The 26,522-nt window shown below is 37.2% G+C and overlaps 1 protein-coding gene across 1 annotated transcript; it reads left to right on the top strand.

Moving 5' to 3' along the window:
• Positions 1 to 953: 953 nt before the first annotated feature.
• rbm33b (RNA binding motif protein 33b) lies at positions 954 to 26,522 on the top strand. The gene is made up of 13 exons (XM_079378809.1): positions 954 to 972; positions 1,490 to 1,565; positions 1,926 to 1,974; positions 2,844 to 2,917; positions 3,277 to 3,454; positions 4,249 to 4,350; positions 12,269 to 12,386; positions 13,082 to 13,350; positions 15,008 to 15,256; positions 15,830 to 16,417; positions 20,960 to 21,142; positions 25,913 to 25,947; positions 26,072 to 26,522. Exons 2-13 carry the CDS (start codon positions 1,558 to 1,560, stop codon positions 26,148 to 26,150), a joined length of 1,932 nt encoding a protein of 643 aa, XP_079234935.1. The 5' UTR covers positions 954 to 972; positions 1,490 to 1,557; the 3' UTR covers positions 26,151 to 26,522.

Genomic DNA, 26,522 nt, shown 5'->3' with positions numbered 1-26,522 from the left:
GACATTAAATACCCGGATTAGAACGTTCCACCACTCGACCAGATAATGGGAATCATTCCAGCCACGTGACAATCAAGCATTGGTAGGAATCATCTGTTGCATACGCGCTAATATGAGTTATCATTTTCCAATAAAATAAATTCATTAATTTATAAAACATTCTTTATTTTTGTTTTCTGCAAACTATAACAGAACTACTCTCAGGCTAAACTAAAATGAGGGTTCGGTTTACCTGTATTAGAACACGTGGAAGTCGTAAATTAATCACCAGATCTGGTATTTTTATAAACTGATCAAATCTGAATACAGTATGCTTTGTGTAGACGCCACAAACAAACACAATTAGGGTGGCAGCAGCAAATGCAGTCTAATTGAAATAAACACTCTAATTGATATATAATTGAAAACAGTGCTTAACTTTGACAAAAACAAGTGTTCAACAAAATAGATTCATTTTGAGCCATGACTTCAATTAATCGTATGTAAAATAAATAATTTTTAAACATTTTTAAAACATTAAACATTTATCCCTCTTATTTTGTGTTATGAAAACTGCTATGCTATAAACAAATTATATATATATATATATATATATATATATATATATATATATATATATATATATATATATATATATATATATATATATATATATATATATGGATTTAAAATTAAAGATTTTAGAGCGCGTTAAGGAATCGTGAAAACGAATCTCAAATATATGCAAGTGTATTTTCAAAAACTGAATTTTATTGTGGGTAATTTTTTATTACCCACAATCCCTTGCATAACTCACTTTTTCGTAACTTTTCACATAGGCTGCGTATCGTGTATAATGGAAAATATTGAAGGTGGGCAAATTGTTCTACATTACATTATTACCGTGCAAGTGTTTTTTTTTTTTTTTTGTAAATTTATTACATTTTTTTTTTTTTTTTCCCGAGCAGGTGGCACACGTTGCTCCGAAATCACGTGAGTGCTGAACGTTGCACTTCCTTGAAGTTAATTTCATGTTTTCTGCGTTATTTGTGTTTATCTCGTTATTTCAACACATTGCCTGTGAAAAACCGAACAGTTTGGAGACACTTGACCTATATCTAAGATAACGCATAAAACCTGTATTTCTCCATTAACCGGAACGATCTGCACAAGAAAGCTCTCCTTTCACAGTGTACTGCGCATGCGCAGCGAAAAAGCTGTTGTGAATCGTGTGATTCATGTAACATTAGCATTTTACTGGTGCCAAAAATATTGCAGCGCAAGTTTATGTTTCTTAAGCAATTGTTTCTTATTTCTTTCTGAAATTGACAGAATTATTTATGTTGAAAGGCATTATTAGTATTGCGGCACTGCTTGATCTGGTACATTTAAATAATGAACTAATAATAATTACAGCAACTCTTGGTGTGCACTAAATGCTGCAATCACCTTAATTTTACCACACAATATAATATAAAAACAAACAAAACGTGATTTATTCTGTTCACAGAGAACAATGAGGTTTATGACAAGCCTGGCAGAGAGAGGTTTTTCAGAGGAAAGTATCAATGTCAAGATATGAACAGGTAATCCTGCTCTGAACTTATTCTGGGTTAACGGGGTCTTCCCTAATAGACTTATGTTATTTAAACTGTAAAAAAAAATAATATAATAACTATCCAGAAATAAATATTAATCCTGTATTTCCATCTATTAATTGTATTTTCTGCATAGACGTATGAGGTACACAGTAACTAAATAAAGGTAGTTATATAAGGCCTTTATGAGGCTATATAAATATGTATTTTGGTTATGCATGCACACATTTGATCTCTATATAACTTTCACGTTGTTTAATTGTGCTTTTTAAGTAAAGTTATTTTCTTTTTGTGAATATGAAAATTAGTACTAAAGGAGTAGGTGGTCTTGTTCTTTCCTTTATAAAGTGATTCAGAGGAAGACGTCCTGGTGGATGACTGGCTGACATCCAAACAAGTGAGTATATCAGAACAGTGCATATATATTTGAATAGATTTTTGTCTGCTGTCTTGCACCTAGATCTCTGAATCTTGTCTTGAAGATCATGTGAAGTGATTGCATTCTCTGTGCACAGTATGATATGCTGATAAACAGCAGTAAATGTCTGTTAAGATGCCAGGTCTCAGGTGATGGTGTCACATTCTGCCTCAGGATTGTGACAGGTGGTTTCTTCACAGGGCCAGCTGTCCTATTTTTTGCAGTTAATGGTATATTATCTGCTAAATGTGTCCTACGGCACAAATACAAGGTGTTCTGCAGATAAAAGGACCTTACTACTAGAAATAGCCTTAACTGTGACAGGTTTGAGATCTCTTGAGGATTGACCAGATTTTACATGAGAGGAACTATACAGTCTTCACTTTGCTTTAATAACTGAGAAGACTAGCTAAATTGTCAGAGCTCTAGCTCATCATTGAAAGCAGAAGATTTACCAGTGCATCAATATTTATTTTGTACTTTTTGGTAGCTGAATCTCTTTATCTTTTTTGCTAGGCTTTACAAATATCCTTTAGATTATTTAAGAGCTGAGCATACTATTCAAAAGATGTACGACTGATTTATTTAAAAATACCAATAAGCATATATTTCGGGTTATTTGAATCAGGCAACTGCAGTCTGACAATAAAGTCTTTAATATTTATAGATGTAAAATATTACAGCAATATTGACTGGTAAACCAATATAATGAAATATACATTAGTGTAGAAGGTGGATTGGTTCACGTGAATCTGTGTTTAAGGACTATCAGCAAAAATCAGCTCTCTAATGAATGACTCGTTAAAGTGTTGGTTGAAAAGAGCTTAAATTGAAGGTGTATTTCTCAGGATCTATTGGACACAACAGATGAAGAGCTGAACGATGACCTTTTGCGTAGCGATGATGAGAACGAAACTATGAGGTAGGCTGAACTTTTCCTCTTTCTGTAGCAGCCTGATCTATAGGTGAACTGTTAGATAAAGGTTGATTTTTGATGCTCCCCAGAGCCTTTGTTTCAGGTAAGCTCTGCTTAGAGCAATCACCGCTGAAGCACATTGCACATAATGGGAATGTTGTTTCAAAATGCCCTTATCTTGCTCTTTTTCCGTCTGGCAAATTTCCAAACAAGAATTACGTAGCTCTGCTTGGAGAATACTGATGTTCTGACATGGCCACTAATATTTATACTACTTTAAAATGGGTAGATATCAGTTGGTTCCTTGATTGTGGCTGTTTTGAACACAATTATATTTGCGTTTGACAGGTTGTGTTTCGTTTCAGATGTCACAATGAAAGCATTCCTAAACCAAAACTGCAGGCGATTGCAAAGCCTTACCTTGTTGGTGAAACTCCACACCTTGCTGAAGACCAGGCCAGATGTCCTAAAGAAGAGGTGGAGGTGGACCCTGGTGAAGTTTTAGACATCGAAATCAATGCTCCTTCTGGAGATGAATTTCAAGTGAGTTACCCCTTTATCTCTTTAGATAGCATTGGTTTTGTCGTTTGATTTTTTTTTTTTTTCCGCTTAAGCTTTCAGTGCTTTGGAATTGGCTCCCTTGAGGGAGGGAGTGACAGGGAGGTGAAATTAGATCTATTATCACTCTCTAGCAGTTTATTTGTCTGTGCCCTGACAAAGTTAGTGCTGACAGCTTGTTTGGTGGAAGGTAATGCCCCCCTGTTGTCTCCATGGCAGAATTGAGCTCTGACCTTGAGGCCCGCATCCCTGCGGAAAAGAACTCTTTGTGTTGTAGGAGAGACTCCCCGCCAATTATCAGCCTCAGATAATGCATAGGCTTCTATCAAAGCGTAAACCAAATCTGATAACGCCTGTGTAGGTGAAAAGATTATTGACCCTTTAAAAGATATCTCTGTGACTTAAATATGGAGGACATAACTGATGCTCCTCTCTTGTTTTCCTGTCCACTAGAGAAAGAGATTATCCCTAATAATGGTGTGATATGTGTTGTGAAGTCAATGTATCATTATTTCAAGGACGTCTAAGACATTGCTGAATAAAGGCTGGTCTTTCGTTGTTAGATAGAGACACAGCCTTTTCATAAGTGATTGAGAGCAATACAAACTGGGGTCAAATAAGCTGTCACTGGATAATCCAGACTGAATAATTCAATACTCAATGCTATTGAATATGGTAATCAGATAAAGGGACATCTTTATCTAAATGTCAGCTGATTAGATGTTTAGATGATGGATCAATAAAGCCTGTTATGAAATGCTGCAATGTGTATTTAGCAGGAAGTTGCTGACTACAGTGACCATCAGAAGGCCGACATAAAGATGGATGTTAAGGATGGTATTAAAGTGGTGTCCAGTTTACCGAGGCAGGAGTCAAGAGAGGTATTGTGTTGTCTTGGTGTTTTGGAAGAGGAGGTGCATTTATTATACATAGGCCTAATGTTTCTAAAGTTGATAATTTGCTGAGAATAAAAATACTGTATGTACTGTATACACTACTGTTCCAAAATTTGGGGCCAGTAAGATTTTTAAAATTATTTTTAAAGAAGTTTATGATTTATTTAGCAAGGATGCATTAAAGGGATAGTTCACACAAAAATGATAATTCTGTCATTAACTCACCCTCATGTCGTTCCAAACCCATAAAACCCTCTTCGGAACCCAAATTAATATACTTTTGACAAAATCTGAGAGCTTTCTGACCCTCCATAGACAGCAAGGGTACTACCATGATAAAGGCACAGAAATGTAGTAAGGAAGGACATTGTTAAAATGGTTCATGTGACATCAGTGGTTCAACCGTAATTTATGAATCTATGAGAATACTTTTTATGTGCAAAGAAAATAAAAATAACAACTTTATTTAACAATTATTCTCCTCTGCGTCAACCTGGCACCAAAATGGCCCTTTAAATGGATCAAAAGACTTTCAAATAAATGCTGCCCTATTAAACCTTTCTATTCATCAGAGAATCCTGAAAAAATGTAACGTGGTTTCCACAAAAATATTTAGCAGCACAACTGTTTTAATATTGATAATAATAAATGTTTCTTTAAAATAAGCATATGAAGGATTTCTGAAGGGTTATGTTACACTAAAGACTGGTAATGGCTCTGAAAATTCAGCTTTGCAGAAGGAAAGAAATTAAATACTAAAATATATTAAGATAGAAAACAATATATTCAAATAATATAAATTTTCTGAACACTACATTTGAGATATGAATTGGTATTGAGAATTGGAACTTAATATCCAGGTTCTTATCTGCCAGTCTCACCATTCAGTTTAAATAGATGCTGATATAATCAATTGCAGGTAATTAGATTTGTCTGCCACCTTCATCCTACCTCTCTATTTGATGGCAAGAGTCTGTTACTCTAGACTGTAAACACAATCATACACCTGCAGTACAGATGGTGTCTGCTGTTAGGTTTACATCTCTGTGCTCAGAGTATTAGCCTCTGCTTGTGGCACTGAGTCGCATTGTTTGTATCAGGAGTAGAGACACATGAGGGACAGAGGGCTTTTTCCAGTTATTTATTTTTAAATTCTAGAAGGGGTGGTGTTTGTGGGGGCTGGGATTCCCATTGGCACTCTGGTCACATCAGTTTTGATATGCAACAGCTCTGGAGCCTATTCAGCAGTTTTTTTTAATGCTTGGTCATGTGCTACTGTAGCTTTACACAGGAAGCTAATCCATAGGAAAATCATGTCGTTTACTGATGTACATACATACATACAAATGTTCAGGACTTAAATAGTATTTTTTTTTTCTGTTAGAGTGCTTTGTTGGCCAAAACTGTACAAAACTCATAATGTTCTAATTTGGGAAGTGATGAAAAGAAAATAGCCTTGACTACTTTCAAGTGTAGGAAACAGAAAATGAAACGGCTCCGAAAACACAATTTTGCTCACACCATTCAACTCTTGATTCAGCGCACACCATGCATTATAAATTTCCAAGTATAAAAACCTAAGGAGCAGCCTTAGCAAAGCTCAATTGACATTTCAGTTTATGTTACAAATGTAATTTGCATTTTGTCAGAAGTTATGACCCTGTTCGGCATCCTATTTCCATTGAAAGGATGTGCTCCCTACCTACTGATTGGAGATGTCACCCGAAACCATTCTGTTACGCAGAGCAGTGAAATTGATTGTGACACATAGTGTGAAGGAAATAATTGCTGATTCATAGCCTGTTGAGAGGTAGACATGTTAAAATGGAGGATTCGATATGATGCTTGATGTATAGATTTCACAACCGCCATCACTGACCATTAGTGCAACACTGGCTCAAGTTTTTAGTGCTGGTCTTCAGTTCTTCAGCAGTTTTGGGCTTTACAGTAATCGTCCAGTGCAAAAGATGTTTTTACCACAAGAGAGATGCTAAATCCAAGGCAAAACACAAAGCTAATTTCGCATGATTGACTCAAAGTGGAAAACTGCCAAGTTATTTTGCATAATCCAAATATCAACACCAGTAGGAGGAGCAATAACCCTTGATAATTGAAATAATTTTGTAAAGCAAACTCACAGATCTCACATACTCACATGACAAAAGGACAAATCTTCCTGAAATCTACACTGCTCATACAGACATGCATTCATGCAGTTCCTCATAAAAACCCACAATTACATGTAGATAGTAAAGTTAATACATGCTAATAGTTGGCGGGATAAGCATTTTATGTTCAATAAATTCATAAATTCCCACAGAGAATTTTGTCATAGTTTATTTTACAGCAGCAGCTATTAACAAGCTGATCTGTTGAGCATTCTAGAGCACTTCAGGATATATTATATAATTTCCACTTTGTGTTTTGTGGTTGTATGAGAATAGTGGAGTGTGGAACCAAAGGGAATTGAAGCAGGGCTGCTTTGGTAAACAGGGATCTTCTGCTTTGGAATGAAAGACCTTGGGGTTAATAGACAGACAAGAGTATGGGGGATTGATAGACACTCCATACTAACATAATCAACACACCCCCAGCCCCAGCAGACCAGCACTCTGTGGGAATTTATGAATTTATTGAACATAAAATGCTTATCCCGCCAACTATTAGCATGTATTAACTTTACTATCTACATGTAATTGTGGATTTTTATGAGGAACTGCATGAATGTGTGTCTGTATGAGCAGTGTAGATTTCAGGACGATTTGTCCTTTTGTCATGTGAGTATGTGAGATCTGTGAGTTTGCTTTACAAAATTATTTCAATTATCAAGGGTTATTGCTCCTCCTACTGGTGTTGATATTTGGATTATGCAAAATAACTTGGCAGTTTTCCACTTTGAGTCAATCATGCGAAATTAGCTTTGTGTTTTGCCTTGGATTTAGCATCTCTCTTGTGGTAAAAACATCTTTTGCACTGGACGATTACTGTAAAGCCCAAAACCATATTTAATTAATGCAAAAGACAGCGGTTGTACATCCTGATAGCGCTGCGGTATTCTTGTGAACGCTTCCTTCTGATTATTTAATTGATGATGAAGAGAAACCTCTCCCTCTTCCTCTTGACTCTATGATGAATGAAGCGTTGCTGGTGTAGGATTGGCTGAAACTGCTCATTTAGCATGTCGAGAGCGAGTAGAGTGAGTGTAAATTATGCATAGCTTCGCATTAGCATTATGTCATCTGCAAGAAGCTGACTGGAGTTGCGGATGTCTTCATTCGCTCTAACATAAACTCCTCTGTAGTGTCTTGATGTTATAGCATCTTACAAGGTTGCCTTTTGAGACTGCATTATGAATATTGCTGTAACATCAAGCATGTTAAATGGACAGCTAAATGTTTATCTCTAAATTTTTTTCATGTAAAATGTTTTCAAATAAACATTCTTTTTTTTTCTCTTCGATTTATAAAATGTTAAGTAATGGAAAGGTATGGAATGTAAAATAATATAATGAATGACAAAATAATATTAGATAAATCTAAAATGTGTAATTAATATAAATGAATATATGCCGTTCTAATATTCTTTGTTTACTTTATTGGCTTTTTCTCTTTGCGCAGTTCTCCTCTGAAACATTTGTATTTGACTGTAAAAATGAGTGAAGCGGCTACTCACAAAATTGTTCAGTTTTAAGTGTTAGTGCCCTCTCTTTGTCTATCCCTTTCTTCACCTTTCTGTCTCTCTTCCCATGTTCCCCTCAGCCCCTGTCTCTTTCTATCCTGAAGTCACGCTAATCTGTGATCATGGCATTAATAGACACAGACAGGCGGAGGAGAGGTATCACAGCCCCTCCTTCCTCCCTCTGCAGCACAAGTGGCAGGCCCATTGTCTGCTGGCGTCGTTGGAGTAAAGAGCCGAATTACCCGGCTTTATTCAAATTATATCACATTTGATAAAGTCATCTCTCAATGAAGAACATCATATAGTTCTCACCCTATTGTTACAGGTATAAAGTATCATTAAATATTGCTTTTAGATGATGTGATCAAACGTGGCCTTTTCGCTCTTGTCGCACCCCTCAGGCAAGTACGATCCACCCACAGACCAAACCCTCCAGAGTCCTGAGTCGCATCCTAGCTCTCTCTCCTTCTGAGCCCCCACAACACTTCGAGCCAATCGGCACCTTCCCAGAACCAAAAGAGCCCTCTCTCGGCAAGGTCAGACTCAGGCCTGCAGCCACTTTCTGCCTGAGGGCTTTGCAAATTTACTTTCATTTCATCAAGCTGTTATTGCTTTGAATGGAATAATGAGTTGATAAATATTGCTGTGGGTTTAGATTTTTGTTTAGATGTTTCGTTTTAACATTTATAGAATTTTTTTTTATTTATTTAGAAATGTTATTTATTAAATGTTTATTCATTCATTCAATCAATACATGCAATGAATGCTGTATCTTAATAATAATAATAATAACTATAATAATTTAAAAGTAAATTTAAATTAGTAAATTGCTTTATTATTATTATTATTTAGTAGTATTTTTAATACTTAATTATTATTATTTGTTGTTGTTGTTAAGAATAATAGAATTTCAAAAATACGTAAATTAGTTAATTTATTTTTATTGTAATAGTTCCATTTCCTGTCTTTAAAGGAAGTTAAGGTGTCTGTACAGTATTAAGTATCAAATAGGCGTTATCCTTTCTATTGCAGTGCCCTTGATGTCTACACAAAGCCAGGTCTGGCCTGCTGTGGATCCCTTGAGCATCCAAGGGAGTAGCAGCTGCTCGCTCAGTGTGTGTGTGTATGTGTGTATGTGTGTGTGCTCATAGACGCGGCTGTGTGTATATGTTTTCTACTGCTATTAATCATGAGTGCCCTGGCTAAACACTGTTTGAGTTGAATCTGTAAACATTGATAGTAGTCCTTGTGCAACTGGAAAGGTTTGATATGGGCTTTAGGCACATGTTTATTTCATTTCTAGGGAGGAGGGGGACTTAATGCTCAATAGGATGTGAGGTCACGGGCTCGGTACATATGCCCCAGCATCAACATTTCTATTCAATCGAAGTCATATTCATTATAATACATCGAAATATCATTCCTAAATATCTTTACCTTAAATTAGTTCTGCTTTACACTTTAGAGGTCTAGAAATTAGTCTTTATCGTTTAACCTGATGGCATTCAATCTTTTTTGTAGTAATCAATCAACTCGCCACTTTCCACAAAAATTGGTTGTTGCCTCCTTCAAAATGCCTTCGTAAATCTGTAGGTGCACATTTGACATGATTACACGGGCAGATCATTGAGAAAAGGAAAAAATTGTCAGTTTCTGGCTGCAAGGTCCAGGCGTTTGACCAAGCATACATCTCTGTTCTTCACAAAATGTTTTCCAAGCCGGTTATGTTCATGTGCTCTGGAAGCCCATGATGTGATGTGTATTATTCCACTCTCAAATGTGAATCTCAATCGAGTGCTGCACTTCAGAGAGCAGCTCAGCCTAAGCCAATCAGCAGTGTCGTCGAGCCAAGGCTTGGTATGATGCCGTTTAGAATGCAGGTGACAAAATGCCCCCCGGAAACTTCCATTTGCCAGTGGGCATCTGATTAATCACGATTATCATACCATTATCATACAATCACACACTAATCGTGCATGCAGGGTCCCATCTGTGGTGTGTGTGTGTATATATATATATATATATATGTATATGTATATGTATGTGTGTGTGTGTGTGCGCGTGTACGGAATATTTTCTGTGAAGAAAGGTGTTTAAATATTATTCCTGTCTATCATTTTAAACTTCATTTTACAACTGCATTGAGTATTCCATTGAATTGAAATGGATGAATTGCCTCCAGTGAAAGATCTCATTAATTCCATTAATTGCGGCAGAGAATGGGTTGGCTGCTGTTTGTTTGCACTGGCTGAATGACAGCTCTGATAGTGAGTGAGGCAGATAAAGGCTCTTTGCTATGGATCAGTGGATTGCCCGCAAGTTTTTAATTCCGTGATGTCAGAAGTCGCTTAAATGGCTCTTTGTGAAAACATCAGACTGCTGTCTTGTTAAAAAGGCATCACAAACAATCCAGGTCATTTGACTGATAGAGGTGCACTTTAGAAAACTATGCACTTTCTATTCAGCTCTATTTTGATTTTAATCATATTATAATGTTTAGGTGATTTAAGTTACCTAGCCCGCAATAAATTATGTAGACAACTCAGAAATTAATTTTAAGTGAATAATTTTGCCCTCATTTGACCTTCTTCAGCAGTAGCCCTACAGCAGTTTTTAATTTAGAGTGTGCTGAATATAAACATCCCTCTTATGACTTTCTGATTCCACAACAGCATCTCTCCTCCAGGAAAGAGGCCCAGTGGCGTGACCGTCTTCCCCCTCTGTTGGTGCAGTTTCAATGGCAATTCTAACACTGAGAGTGGAAGACAACAGGCAGAGCATGATTCTAATGAAACATCCTCCCATTGTCCTCTAAATCATCTCCGTTATTGAATGCTGTGCAATCCACACCTGGCTCCAACCCTGGAGAGCTTCGACAGCCTCTATCTCTCCCTCTCCCTCTTGCTCCATCTCTCTCTCTCTGTAAATGCAGGATTAGCCATTGAAAGAGCATTCTTGGTTATCAAATTCATACAAACGGCTTTTGCTTTTGTGTAGTGCTTTTAATTAAATCCTACTGGGGGGCTGGAACTGACCTTTTGAGTGGAGAACTGATTAAGTGCACAATGGCCAGTTATTTCTGAACCACAGTCTGTTGCATAGAGCCACTGATTAACTTTCTGTTTAGGATGACTTGGCTTGAATCTCATTCACACACAGGCCAAGGAGAGGAGGGAAAAAAAAGGAGTAATCAATTCTGGTTTAGAATGTAGATTAGGAGCGATAGCATCGGGTAATTAACAGGGGTAAGTGTGGCATCTCGTAAGTGAAGTACAGTGAAAAAGGGCTTATTTGAGAACCGAGATGGATATTTAAGAGGATAAAGGTGAAATCGGGGTGGTTAGCTTTTCTTTGAAAGGATTAGTGGATTGTTATCGTGCGCCCTGCGAAAAGCTCAGTGCAATTATGGCAGATGTGCGTGATCATAATGGCCAGAGTGCCAGCAAAGTTTCCGCTTTGAAACACTTGAAATCTCTGCTGATATGTGAGAAAAAGCGGACATTCATCGTATCATGATGTTCAAAATGAAATTTTATATATATATAAATATTTATTGAACCAGTATGTATATGTATATGTATGTATATGTATATATGTATATGTATATGTATATATGTATGTGTGTGTGTGTGTGTGTGTAGTTTATTCCTGTGATGGCAACGCTGAATCCAGCAGCCATTACCCCAGTCTTCAGTGTCATGTGATCTTTAGAAATCCTCTACTATGCTGATTTGATGCTCAAAAAAAATATTTGACGAATGTAAAGTTAAAAAGAACAGCATTATTTTAAATTGTAATCTTTTGTAACATTTTATAAAAGTCTTTACATCCACAGTTGATCAGTTTAATGCATCCTTGCTGAATAAATTGATCTTTTTTTTTTTTTAAAGTATCTTACTGAACCAAAGTTTTTTGAAAAGTAGTATATATATATATATATATATATATATATATATATATATATATATATATATATATATATATATATAATTTATTTGTTGTATTTTTAAAATATTATATTTTAAAAAGTAATCCTTATTTTATTCTTTATTTTCCCTCATGTTAATTTGCTTTGAAAGGTGATAAAATGAAAAACTGCAGAATAATTTTCTACTTTATAGAAGATGATGTATTACTATGGCATTCATTTTCTACATGTATTGTTTATTTGAATGAAATACGTGTTTTTCCTTGGTGCTCATTTGTTGGTGTTTATCTCGATTAGGGTGGATCTGAGTTGCAAGAGGGTCTCTCTCCTCAACCCTCTGGGCGTCATCTCACACACTCCTGCAGGGGACAGCCTGCCCCAGAGGAGACCCTCACTGGACCCTCCTGCAGTCCTGGTGAGACCACATATCCCAACTGCATACAGTGCTCCAGACGGTTGAGCAAACAACGCTACAGACACATCCGGTCTCGGAAGGTGTATGTTTAGATGCATACGCCCTTTTTTTTTTCTAACCGAACCATCTGTTACTATGCTACTCTACAGTTAGAATCTTGTAACCTTCTAAATACATACACTACTGTTCAAAAGTGTGGGGTTCTTTTTTTAATAAATTAATATTATTTATTTAGCAAGGACACATAAAAGGTGACAAAATGACGTTTGTAAGATTTATATTTCAAATAAGTTGTTCTTTTGAGCTTGAATGCTGAAAATTGACTGAAATTGAAGACCGAATATTCTGCTTTGCTATCACATATAAATTACATTTCAAAATATATTAAAATTGTAAAAAGCTGATTTAATTTGTAGTATTTCAAAATACATTTTTGATCAAATAAATGCATTCTTGGTGAGTATAAGAGACTTTTGGTGTGAATTAGATGAATTTACAATGTTTTGATTTACCCAGAAATTGCCATTTGCCTTTTTGACCTTTGCTCTATCCTCAGCACCTGCTGTATGCAGTCAGACACCCAAGGTGCAAACAGAAGTAGAGATGTCACATTAGATCAGCGGAAATATGGCAATATGGCACCCGCATGTTCACTTCCCCTCTTTTTTTGTCTTTGCTTCACCCCTCCTTCAAAGAGCCAGTGTTCCCAGGACAGCATATGTTTGATCAACAACACTCTGCTTCAGTCTTGGACACTAATCCGCTCCTTGCTGGACCTACTCCCATGGGCTCCATTCAGCCTCCAGGAAATGAGAGTGACCCCTGGAGGCCCAGTCTAGCTTTGCAGGGGCCCACAGATCTGTCAAAGCCTGGGACTCCCCACCGTGGGCAAAAGCCTCTCCAGAAACATCCATCAGCTCAGTCTTGCTGCTCCTTTATTGCTCCCTCTGGACCACAGGCACAGGTAATATTCAAGGACGTAGCATAATGGCCACTCCTGTCCATTGTGATTTGATTGGTTAGTGTGTGCCTTATGAAGGCTGTTAACCTCTTCTGATGCTCAAGGAATTTTGCTCTCATAAATACTCTTCATCTCTTACCTTATCTTTAGGTTTAGTGTACTTTGCCAGATTAAGTAACAAGTTTGCCCTGTTTGAGTTATTTTATTTGTTGAACATGTAGCCAAGTGGTTCACATTGCTGTTACTTATTACACTGTTGCACATATGGACATTAGTTTAAAACTGTTTTTGACACAAATAGAAGAAACAAAATACCATGTAAATACATTTAATGTCTACCGTAAATACATCAATGCACTTCATAGTAGTAATCGGATGAATTATAGTAGGCCAGTTTGTTCTCGTGGACAGATGGACCCACAGGCTACGCTGCCCTCTAGTGTTTAAAGGCAGTTTTGGGCAATTACTCTGTTCCCACTTTGGTTTCAGTAGGCTGAGCTGAATTATTTCACCGTCAAGGTCATTAGATTTTGCTTTTTCTTTTTTTTTTTTTTTTTTTTAAATGGATCTGTACACACACTTCTAATATAATCTGAGTATTATTTATCTTTTTTATTTATATTTACACATTTATACACAATTTAGTTGTGGAGGTGACCTTGTTCATGTGATATGTTCTTTTCCTAGCACAAATTGCTTTATTAAGCACAGTGCCCTTTGACTTAGACTCTTCCTCTGCCTGTCAATCAAAGAAAATCGCTGACTGCTAACTCTTTACAGGCCCCCTCCTGATTGCCCAAATCACCAAACACAGAGCAAATCACAGAGTCAATCTGCCTTCACCACGAGTGGCAGGGAATTTCATTCGTTAAGCTGCAACCCTTTTAGTTTAGTTTTTGTTTAGACATATTGAGATTTCTTTTTTTAAAGCTGACTGAAATATCAAGATTGGTAAATTGAGATTTTGAAAATTAGTACTATTTTTGATTTTTCTTGCAATTTACACTACTGTTCAAAAGTTTGAAGTCAGTACGATTTCTTTTATTTTTAATTTGTTTTTGAAAGAATTTTCTTATGATCACCAATTTGATTAAAAATACATAAAATAGTAATATGGTGATATATTATTATAATTTAAAATAACTTTTTTTATTTGTAAATTAATTTATTCCTGTGATGGCAAAGCTAAATTTTTAGCAGCCATTACTTCAGTCTTCAATGTCACATGATCATTTGTGACATTGAAGACTGTATCTTTCTTATATGCTGATTTGGTGTTCAAGGTACATTTCTTATTATTATCAATGTTGAAAACAGTTGTACTGCTTAGTATCTTTGTAGAATCCATGAGACATTTTTCAGAATATTTTTGATTAATAGAAAGTTCAAAAGAACATTGTTTATTTGAAATCTTTCTAGATGTCTTTCCTGCCACTTTTGATCATTTTTATGCATCCTGACCTCAAATTTGTGGAATGGTGGAATTTAACAAATTTTTGGTAGAAATTTCTTCACTCAGTGTTTCACTACATGTAAAATAATGTAACTTTATATAACTTTCTTTAATCCAACAAGCCTCAGTGGCCTCTTAGCATGGCTGATCTCTTATTACCAACTGCAGCACGTATCCATTTCTAATAACAGCCTCCATCCCACTCAGAAACCTGCTGTGCTGGTAAGAGCTGTTGCCAGGATGGTGCAGAGTGCCAAGCCAATGGCTGTTGCCAGGGGGATACCCATTGCTGCAAGGCAGCCAGCAAGTGCCAAGTCTAACATATCTGCCAAAACTCCACCAGCGCCAGGGGTGGTGGGAAGAAATGTGGGTCAGAAGGTCAAGGTGCAGCCCCAAACTCCTCTAGCTACTCAAAAACTTCCCGCAAAGCCGCTGAACATGACAAACAACAAAGAGGTCAGTATGATGTCTGTGACCGTCACAACTTTATTAATTTAAAAACCTTTATGTTAGCTGTGTTGTACTGTTTAGCATCATTTCACAGTTTTTGGGTCGATACGTTTGAAGGCTTTGTTGCAGCTCTCTCTCATTTTCTCTGGACTTTGATATGAAAGTGTGTGGTAATAGAGCCTTTCACCCCATGCTCAAGGTCAGGCAGTCTGTGTGAAAGCTGTTCGTTAGACCAATTATTACCTCTAACAATGCAGTCAGGAGGAAATCAATAGCCACTGTCAGGGCTGTTTCAAAGCCTAGCTCTGAAAATCAATCAGTCCGGCTTCTATCTGCATTCTCCTCCTTCAGTCATGTTCAGTCAGCAGACATTTGCCGATATCAGCAAGGATTTTTGTATTTAAAAAAAGCTTTAATTATTTAGCAGAATGTCTGCGCCTTAAGCAATAATAGAACACAATAACTTATAGTGATTTACTTTTTAATGAAGTGTTCATTATAAAACAAATTACATACTAATAAATGTCCAAGCTTGCTGTGATTATACCATTGAATTGTTATCAGTTTTGTTATCCTCAGTGTGAAGAGGAGGCGTTCTACATGGAGAGGCTGCAGGAACAGATGCGACTGAGGGAGCAGGTTATCAAACAGAAGGAACGGATGAGATCTAGACGGGCCACAAACAAGAAGCATCTGCAGCAGGAGCGCTTCCAAACTGATAGTTCTACCGGACACTGGAACAACAACCAAAATCAACAGAAACAGCCGTGTGTCTTGGGCTCTTGCCCTCGGAAGGTTGCACACCAGCAGCCCATCCATAATCCCCCTCACTGTCTCGTCCTGGAGCGCCATTCAGAAATCCAGCCCTTGCCTTCACAGCAGCACCAGTACCAGGTTGTAGTACCTCTACTTCAGCCACCATGGCAACAAGCTCCACCAACACGAGGGAATCCATCAGGCCGTGCAGCAGAGCTGCAGCATAATCAGTCTCATCAGAGGGGCACAGACAGGGTGGTGTTACAGGGAATGGAGCAAGTCCCAGATCAGATGAACCAACAGTACAGTATTGATGAAGTCTGGCGAGGATGCAAGAAGAAGTGTGAGCCGAGAACTTCTGACGGGCCTGTTCCCACCAAAATTAGAGTGGTCAAACACCTCAGCCCAGTTGTAAGTACTGTTCTGCTGTATTGGTGAATTAATTAGTAAAAATGTCTACCAACAAAAAAGTAATCACACGTGGTGTGACATGATTTGAGATTTACAGATATTTGCTTTATTATTAGCTGTTACAAAACAGTTTATTTTGAAGTGTCCCATAACTGATGTGCAGAACCGATTTTTAAATATTGTTTTGTTTCTGCACTAGTGACACAATAGTAACTAAATGGTAACACTTTACAATAAGGTTCATTAGTTAACATTATTTAACTCAGCGTTTCCCAATCCCAGTCCTTGCACCCCCCACCCCCACCCCCCGCTCCGCATATTTCGTATGTATCACGTACGACGTTTGTTCTATTCGACCGTAAGTGCCCTGCGAAGTGGACATCGCCGGATATTCCTATATGTTCCTTTCAAAGGGCATTAAAGTGTGTGAGACGTGAATTTAAATTGTAGCCTATTTATTTACAGAGGTGTATTATGTCCACTCCGTCTGTGTGTGAAGACGCAGCAGGCTGCAGCGCAAATCCATTAATTAATGTTCCGAAGTGAAAAAAACTTGAATGGATTTCCCCAGTTCAGAGAGTAGGAAGCAATAGGGCTGTGTATTGGCAAGAATCTGGCGATATGATACGTATCACGATACAGGAGTTGCGATACGATATATTGCGATACATTTACTGTAAGCAAGGCGATATATTGGGATATTTCTTATTTTAGGAATAGGATATATATTTTTTAGGAAAGCGGTCATTAAGAACACACCACAATATGCAAACCTTAGCAAAAAGAATAAAAATAGTTTAACCAACACACTGCAGAACACACTGGGATTATTAGCAATAATCAGTCCCTATAACATTCAACATTACTGAACCACTTTTTGTGCTGTACGAGTAAAGGGGGAAATATTCAAGTGCAAATATTCTTTAGTTAAAGGGGAAGGGAAAGGGAAAGGGAAGTGGTGTGTGGCCAAGTATGGTGACCCATACTCGGAATTTGTGCTCTGCATTTAACCCATCCAAGTGTACACACAGTAGTGAACATACACCCAGAGCATTGCTGCGGCGCCCGGGGAGTAGTTGGGGGTTCGGTGCCTTGCTCAAGGGTCTCACTGGAGAGAGTGTCGATTATTCACTCCCCACCTACAATCCCTGCCAGACCTGAGACTCAAACCCACGACCTTCAGGTTACAAATCCATCTCTCTATCCATTAGGCCACGACTGCCTGTAAATGTATGTATAAAAATGTATTTTATAAAAAGATTAGATGGGGCGGACATTACCACAAAAGCCCAAATGGGGCCACTCTTCAGCTTTGTACACCGAAACGAGAACTGGAACAATTCTTTCATCCTCCATGACTGGCAGCGAACTATATTAATGCTAACATTAGTAGAGTGCCCTGATGCTAGTATTTCTTGTCACTGTTTAAGTTCAGAGATGAAGACTGATATCTAGCGGTCGGGATATGAACTCAAAACGAAACAACTGCCATGCATCTTGTATGATTTTTTTTTTTTTTTTTTAATATCGATATTCCGTTTTGGAGAATCGATACAGTATCGCCAAACAAAATATCGCGATACTCACGTGTATTGATATTTTCTTACACCCCTAGGAAGCAATGAACACGGTGTAGGGATCTGGTTATCTGAATTAGGCTTGTTAACTAAGAGAGACATGCAAAATATGCAGAGCGGGGTGGCCCGAGAACTGGGATTGGGAAACGCTGCGTTAACTACATTAGTTAACATGAACTAAGAATGAACAGTACTTCTACAGCATTTATTGTTCTTAGTTAATGTTAATTTCAGCATTTACTAATGCATTATTAAAATCCCAAGTTGTGTTTGTTAACATTAGTTACTATACTGTTAACTAACATGAACAATGAACGACTAAGATTTCCTTTCTATGACTTCTCCTTTCAAAACAAGCCCATAATTTACCCCATATATGAATTCCATCTTCCCCATGTGACATCACACAACATTCTCCTTTCATCTCTTGTCTTTCCTGTGTAGCCGCCCTTTCTCTCCCTTCTTTCCTCTCCATAACCTGTCCTGAGATGAGAGGCACGCGAGCTTTGCAGGCCGATGAAGATAACAGGGTGTCAGTCTTAATAGAGGTTGTGGTGGTAGGCGGGTGTCTTTGCGGAGAAATGTCTGCAGACAGCCGAATCGATGAGGTTGCATTTGACAGAGTGGTGCGGGCCTGCTGAAAGACAGAGCAGCAAGATGCTACCTAGGGACATTGTTCCGCTGTCAGTCTCATCTGCGCTGACAATGTTATCTCTCTCCCTCTCTCAAGTATCAAGTATCTTTCAGGTGTTCAGAATTGGATGTCACCCCCTGAAGACGTGCAATTAATCTTTGGTGTGTGTTTGCAGGCAAGAATGTGTATGTGTGTGTGGGCACGTTCTCTTAATACCTGTAAATAGAGAGTTGCTAGTATGGCGGATTTGGATTGAAGAGCTTAGCCACAGATAAGGGAAATTAATTTTTCATCAGGAATAATAGCAGGCGTGCCAACAGGGAACACAAAGCAGGAGTGAGGGCGAGCGGGGAATTTGTCAAGTGTTGTCACCCCGGGATAATACTGCTTAGTGTGTGATTGGTGTAATGGAGGGCTGTGATTTCTATGGAGGGGGATTAATCACTTTACACTGTGCTGAGAGCAGCAGAATACAGATAGCACTGTTTCACTGCATAATATCGTGCTGCTTTGATTTTGGATGTCCTTGGGACATGTTTATAGTCTAAAGACACATTCACACTTAATGCATCAAAACAGGTGTATCCAGAGCAGTAAATCAAATTGGAACTTCATACTTGGATAATTACTAAATGCCTTGACTTTACACAAAAGTGGTTTCATCGGTTAATTCATCCCACCCAAAGCAGCTAAATGAATGTAAAGTGAAGATTTTGACTAGAAAGTGTGCATTTGTAATTGTATGTCTTCACACCGGGTACAAATATTATGGCAAAAAGTTTTTTCTTTGGTTCATATGCAGCTGTTGCAGCTCTACACCATTTAACACATAAACTACTTTTGGTTTCAGTAGAATATATATATTTTTTTTACTTTTATTCAACAAGGAGACATTAAATTGATCATTTGAAAGACATTTTATAATGTTGCAAAATGTTACTGTTTCAAATAAATGCTCAAAAATGTATTCCACAGTTTCCACAAAAACATTAAGCAGCACAACTATTCAACATTGATAATAAGATAATAATAAGAAATGTTTCTTCTTCAGCTCCAAATAGGCATATTAGAATGATTTCTGAAGGATCATGTGACACAGAAGACTGGAGTAATTGCTGCTGAAAATTAATATTTGCCATCACAGGAAAAAAATTATTTTAGATTTTCAAAAGCACAAATAATGTTGCTGACTGACTGCAAACTATAGAATGGTATTGTGTTAATTAAGGATGTCAAATAGGTACATTTTGTAATCAACTTATTTGCATGAGATGCTGATTAAGTAATCCAATTAATCACATGTATCAATATTTGCAGAGGAAACAAAGATTTACCCCCCAAATAAACAACTTCAAAAACATTATATTATACTGGAAGTTGAAGTTAATAGTTAAAAACAGATCAGCTCTCAAGATCTTTCTGTTGCACTCTTATCTGTTTTCTACTGTGTCCATTGTAAACAGCTCTTGGCACATTCTGCATCCGCTGCTCTCAGTAGGTGTTGTTTGGAAGTAGTAGTAGTTTACTGTGGTCTAGTGAAAACTTGAATGTGTATTGTGCTTTTGTTTTGTGTTAAATAATAAATAACCACATTGTTGACAACTCTAATCCTAATACATACAACACAGACTGTCTCATAGACCATGTGGGAAAAATCAATTATGTTCAGGTCTGTTCTCCTGCAGGAAATGTTGTGCTGTTGTCTAACATCATAACATAGTCTGTGGGAGTGCCATTGTTGTACATCACTGTAGGCCAGTTGTTTTGACTGTAGGCCTGGGGATGCCCACTGCTTTCACAGCAGTGTAGTGGTCAGGTGTGACATTGAGCCCCAGCCAGCCGAGAGAGGTGCAGAACTTGAAGCAGAGAGAGTCACGGGGACTCCTGATTTGTTTATGCTCATTAAGCTCTGAGGTGGGAGGTGGGACACTCTCGGCAGGACAACAGCAAGGTAGATGCAGCATGGGAAGGTCAGCAAGACACATGGAAGTGGACTAAAAATACACTGATAGCTCCAGTCCATCCTTAGACCTACATGCCACCATTGGGGATAGAAAAGAACTTAACAAGAGGGAAAAAGATTAATTTTAAAGGGATAGTTTTCCCAAAAATGAAAATTTTGACTACAATTGCTTACCCTCATATCGCTCCAAACCTGAACACAAAAGAAGATATTTGGAACCAAACACTTGCTGGAAGCCATTGACTTCCATAGTATTTTTTTTCCCATACTATACTAATGAATCAAGACTTAAGATATAACTGTTCCTTTCCTTTTTTTAACATTCCTGTTTTTGTTGTTGTTGCTGTTTGTTTGTTTTTTTGCTACAGAGTGTGAGTTGTGATCTCACACCACAGATAAACAAAGAGACTAACGCAGTGACTAAAGCGAAGCCCAGAATTGTCACCTTCAAAATGCCTGATTCATCACCACCTTCATTTCTGCAACACAGTCTCAAGTTAAACTGTCCCAAACAGGGAAGGGGATCCGGCCCAAACCAGCCCCAGGATGAGGTAATTGTGTCTCTGTCCTTATCATGTTGTGAATGTGGGCGAATACTCCGCTAAATTCTTTAATCCTTATAACTTGTTGTCCATATTCCTGTTCAGTAGTTCCTATGGAACTTGTTCATTGCATGTCTGGGAGTTTAAACCTCACATCAGCTACATTTCAGTGATATTTCATGGGCAACAAAAAGGTAACTTTTCAGTAGTGTAGCCATTTATGAGGCCCACAAGTCACTGTCAAACCAAGCAACATTCTGGTGGTCAATGCATCAAATTTTCATGATCAACTTGAACATGAGAGAAATCTGTTTGGGGAACTTTTTCACTCTCATGCGAAACTCCTGATTGCATGGATTCTTATTGAAATGACTGTCGCCAAATAAATTTTGCAGAGCAGTGGTAACTGTGACTGCATCTTTGGTCTGGATAGATGCCATATTTAACTTGATGGCATTGAAGGTTTTTTTGGATTGTGTGTTCATGGATTATACTGTTACCAAATGTTCAGCTAACAAATATATATATATAAAAAAAAAAGTTTTGAAAATGTGTTCAAGGAACTTTATTCAGTGTATCTTATTATAAAGATTGTAAATGTATATCTCCCTACTATATTTTCATCTGCGCAGAATTATACTCTGATTAATGGTCCTTGCACACTGAGTTAGAAATTTTCATATGCGTTTTTTCATTTGTTTGTTTTTTGTATTTGTCATCCTTTCCTATCAAAATGCTTGATACGGATGCAAAAACTTTGCAGATTTTTTTATGATGAAAGTTTCGGAGGCAGTGTGTAAACATGATTTACACAACTTGAGGTTGTATTTATTTTTTAATGTTTTAAAATTTTGGACGAGAATTTTGTACTTAGTTTGCAAAGACCTTGAGGTCTGTAAGATCCATTGACCAGACTGTATGTCCGTCCCTTACAGCCTTGTTTCCATTAGTGTAAAATTTAAATATGGCGTCTACCCTCACAAAGGTCTATTCTTTTGTTAGTCAATACGAGTCAAAAAACATTGCGGCATCTCGTCCATATTGAAACATCAGCAGACGCCAGAAGGGCAAACTAAATTGGTCGTCTCGGCGTGCGCCTGGCGCTCACTGCAGGTTGTTGTTCAGGGGCGAGGTATAGTCGGAGAGGGCCAGATGGGCAGTGCCCACTTGGTGCCAGGCAAACAGACGAGCAGTAGAGCAGGAAGAGGGGGGAGAGAATGGGCAAGGCTGCAGACCTGGTGTCAGTTGAAGGGCTTTCTTCATCAACCGCTGGGGTCCATCTGAAAAACCTGCTGATGTCAGTAAGACCCATTCAGGTAGGTCAAATCCCCGCTCCCCTCCCAGCTCCACCACTCACTGTCAGCCCCGTCTACTCACCCTGGAAAGCTGATACGATCAGTGCAATTTACTGTGAAACAGCTTAAACCCTTTGTGAAAGTTAGTGCGCTTAATGGCACGCTGTCCTGGTGCAGACGTTTGAAATAAAACGAGCAGGCAGTTTCATAAGATAGCAACTGCATTCTTCTGCCTTTGGTGTTTGTCTCCTTGGAAACATCTTCGATTTCTCATTGTTTGAAGTATCTTCTAAAATGGTTCCAGTGATGTCATCAAAAGTACAGGATGGCCGCTGGATATAAATGCTCTTCCGTCGACCTTACTTTATCTAATTTGGTAAAACTGTAGGTTCAGTTTGTTAACATTAGGCAGTAGTCTGGGCAGGTGCCATGTATAATTTTTGACAAATGAAAACGAGGCTGTGAGGAATACAAGTACAGTGTGTTGTATACTTGTATTGGGTTAGTAGTAGTTTAATAACATATTAGGGTTTTAGTAAGATGAAATGAAAGAAGATACTGAGCTTTCAGCAGTCATAGTGCCATTATCCTTCAGAAATCATTCTAATTTGCTTACTTGCTGCTCAAGAAAATGTTATTTTTAGTGTTAAAAACAGTTGTGCTGCTTAATATTTTGTGGAAACTGATACATTTTTGCTTCATATACAATATTTACATGTGTATATATTTATATTCATATAAATTATATCATATATAAACATTTAATATATAAACAAAAAATGTTCTTAAATATATAAATGCATGTGTTTGTATTTATATATAAACATAATAAATATACACAGTGCACACATATATTATGTAAACAAACTTTTATTTTGGATGGGATTAATCGCGATTAATCATTTGACAGCACTAGTAGATAGATAGATAGATAGATAATAAAATGATCTTTTTTTTCCTCAGGCTCTCTTGTGTAAGTTCAGTAATTTCACTTTAATGGCAATGCCACTTAGAGGCTTTTGCATCGGAACTCATCATATATACACATTTTTATGATAATTTTTGCTCAGTTTACTTATTTTATCTTTGTTGTATTGATTTAAAAAAAAATCTATTTAGAAAGCTAAATGAAGTTACAGCAGCACTTGAAGAGGTGAGAAATGTGGCCACAAGTGAGACTTAACGTTAAATAGAGAGACACAGAAACACTATCTGAAAGAAACAATAATACATTTTTAGAAAGGAAGTTAATCATGTTTGACCTAACAGTATGTGGAATCTTCTCTTCTAGTTTTCATTACTGACATCAACTTTATCTGTTTTGAGAGCATGCCACAGAGTGCATTTTTGGCATTGGTACGTAATTACTTGTAATGCACAAGCCTCTCAGATGGCTGAGCAGGAAGTAGGAAGCTCTGAGGATGAAGTATTCCCTCATAGTTCCCCATCCTGACTGCAGCCAATCACCTGCTGTTGCCTGGTCTGTTGATGTGCCTGTCTGCACAGTATGACTCTATCCCTGGTGTGCGCGGATCTAAAGGCTTGACGGGGTTGAGAGGCGTTCGGCTGTCATGTTGTACATTACTGCACAGAGAGTGAGAGGTGATTGTTCACTCTCTGACACAGAGGCATCATAGCATTGCCTTGAGCAACGCTCGCACGGCAGTCATCTGAATCACAGCTTTTTTGTGTGTGTGAGTGGGTGTGTTTTCTTTCTTCCAGATTAAACAATTTAGCCCTTTTCCTGTGGCTGTCACAGTGCATTATATGTTTATATTTGCTGATATGCTAATTGGCTAATGTAATAACTGTGTAATAACAAAACTATGATGAAATTAGTTTTAAAATAAGATTGAATTTACATTATCACTTATTATCATTGTGTTATTATTGCATAAGATGTTAATCCTATTATTACTAGGATTTGTGTTCTTAACGCTCTCATCTCATCAATTGTGAGTGGAATAGTCTTGGTGAGATATGAAGGCATATCTTTTAAATCTGAACAGGCACTTCCCAAGGCTGCATAAGGTTATAATTGTATAAAGGTCCACTAGAGGGCAGCCTTTGTCGACTTGTTGAGCTCTAGGTAAAGCTGAATGCAGAAAGGTCAAGAGGGACACTTTGCTATGCTGTAAATTTTATGGATGTGGACATTTGGTGTATTAATTTAAAACAATTAATTATGCAATTTTTTTAAATGTCAGTTTTGAACCTGGTCAAAAACAGCATTTGTATACCTTTTGAATTCTTATTGTAAAACCTTCTTTTAGAGCTTAAATTAATCATAATTCAGTATTAAAGCTATTTCTGACATTTGAAAATGCACTTTTGAAAAACTTTCTCTCTAATCAAAGGGTAACATCTATTATGATTTAAAGTACCATGCATATACAATATGTGGTATAATTCATACAACATTTTTAATGAAAAATTATTTATTTATTTATTTATTTTTTTTTTTTACCAAAGGTACAGAAAAAATATACACTACTTTGGAGTAGAAGTTTGGGGTTTTATTTTTTTATTTATTTATTTTAAATCTGATCAAAAATTCTGTAACAACAGTAATATTGTGAAATATTACAGTTTAAATAACTTTTCTATTTTAATACATTTATTATATATTAATAATATATTAAGTTAAAATATATTTTGTAATTTGTTCATAGGATGGCAAAGCTGAATTTTCAGCAGCCATTACTTACAGCGTTACATGATCAAATCATTTTAATATGCTGATTTGGTGCTCAGGTAATGTTTCTTTGTATTATCAATGTTGAAGGCAGTTGTGCTGATTAATATTTTTGTGGAAATCATGTTACATTTTTTTTCAGGAATCTTTGATTAATAGAAATTAATATTTAGAATTAATAGCATTAGCATTTATTTGAAATAGAAATCTTTTATAGCATTATAAATGTCTTTATTGTAAATTTGAATCAATTTAATGCATCCTTGCTGAATAAAAGTATTAATTTCTTTAAAAAAAAAAACTTAATGACCCTAAATTTTTGAATGGTAGTTTGGAGTTTTGTTTTTGTTTTTAGCATTCACTTGATTGAATTCACTGAAGATGATCAAGGAAAAAAATCAGTGTGGGATTTATTTAGCAACATCTGTGGTGACAGGATGAGATCTACACAAAAGTCATTTCCAAGTATTTGCTGAACGTTAGGATCTATACCACCCACAGTGTCCAGCAGTGACCAAACAGCTCCCTGGAATGTTAAAGCGAGCAGTTATTACATGCAACATTGCTTCTCAGTGGCCTCTAATGAGCTGGCGGTTTTATGATGTTACAAGCATTACAAAAACACCGCTGACCCTGACAGGCAGCAGGCCCACTGTCACCCTATAAAAATGGACCAAGAACGCTACTGGAACGTGATAATGGGTGCCAGCCCGGCATCATTACTTTTTAATGAGTGTCCCTCAGGGGTCATACCTTTGATCTGACCTTTATAACCTTCTTTTGACACAGGTGGCTGTCAGGGGAAACCAACATAGCGCTTTCATGTAAGTAGACGCCAAAGTTTCCCAGCATGTTCCTGTTTCATTCATATTTGTTTATGTGTTATTGGGTACCATGTACCATGATGCTTAAGCCCTCTTTTTTCCCTTTTTGTCTCGGCTGTTATAGACCCTTCAGTTCCGGCCTGAGAACAGAGTCTGTTACTGCTCAAACCCATGTCAACTTCATAGTAAGACTGAACCACTGAACCTCTTGGAAATCAAGCCTTTTCCAACAACATGCTGAGTAAAAAAATTTCTGTGTTCTCACAGGTTTGGCAACGTTTTTGTTATGATGCAATATTTGCCTTTTTTGTGATTTGTTGAAGACAGTGGTTTGGCATTTTGCTCCTTTGTTTCCATTAAATACCTACACTGCTTGCATGTTCCTGTATGGCTGTCCATGTTATTTAGCAAGAAACACTCAAATTTGTATATTCTTTGATATATTTTACTTTATTTTGAGTCACTTTTATACAATTACTCTTACTGATTTATTATTCCCCATAAATGTGTTTCAGTTAAGTTTTGTTTCTGTGGAATGTGCAGATAAAAATGACCTATAAAACAAAGATGGCATC

The sequence above is a fragment of the Barbus barbus genome (assembly GCF_936440315.1).
Source record: "Barbus barbus genome assembly, chromosome: 26".
Taxonomy (NCBI): domain Eukaryota; kingdom Metazoa; phylum Chordata; class Actinopteri; order Cypriniformes; family Cyprinidae; genus Barbus; species Barbus barbus.
Note: the sequence above shows the minus strand (reverse complement) of the source record. Positions and strands in the feature narration are given on the sequence as shown.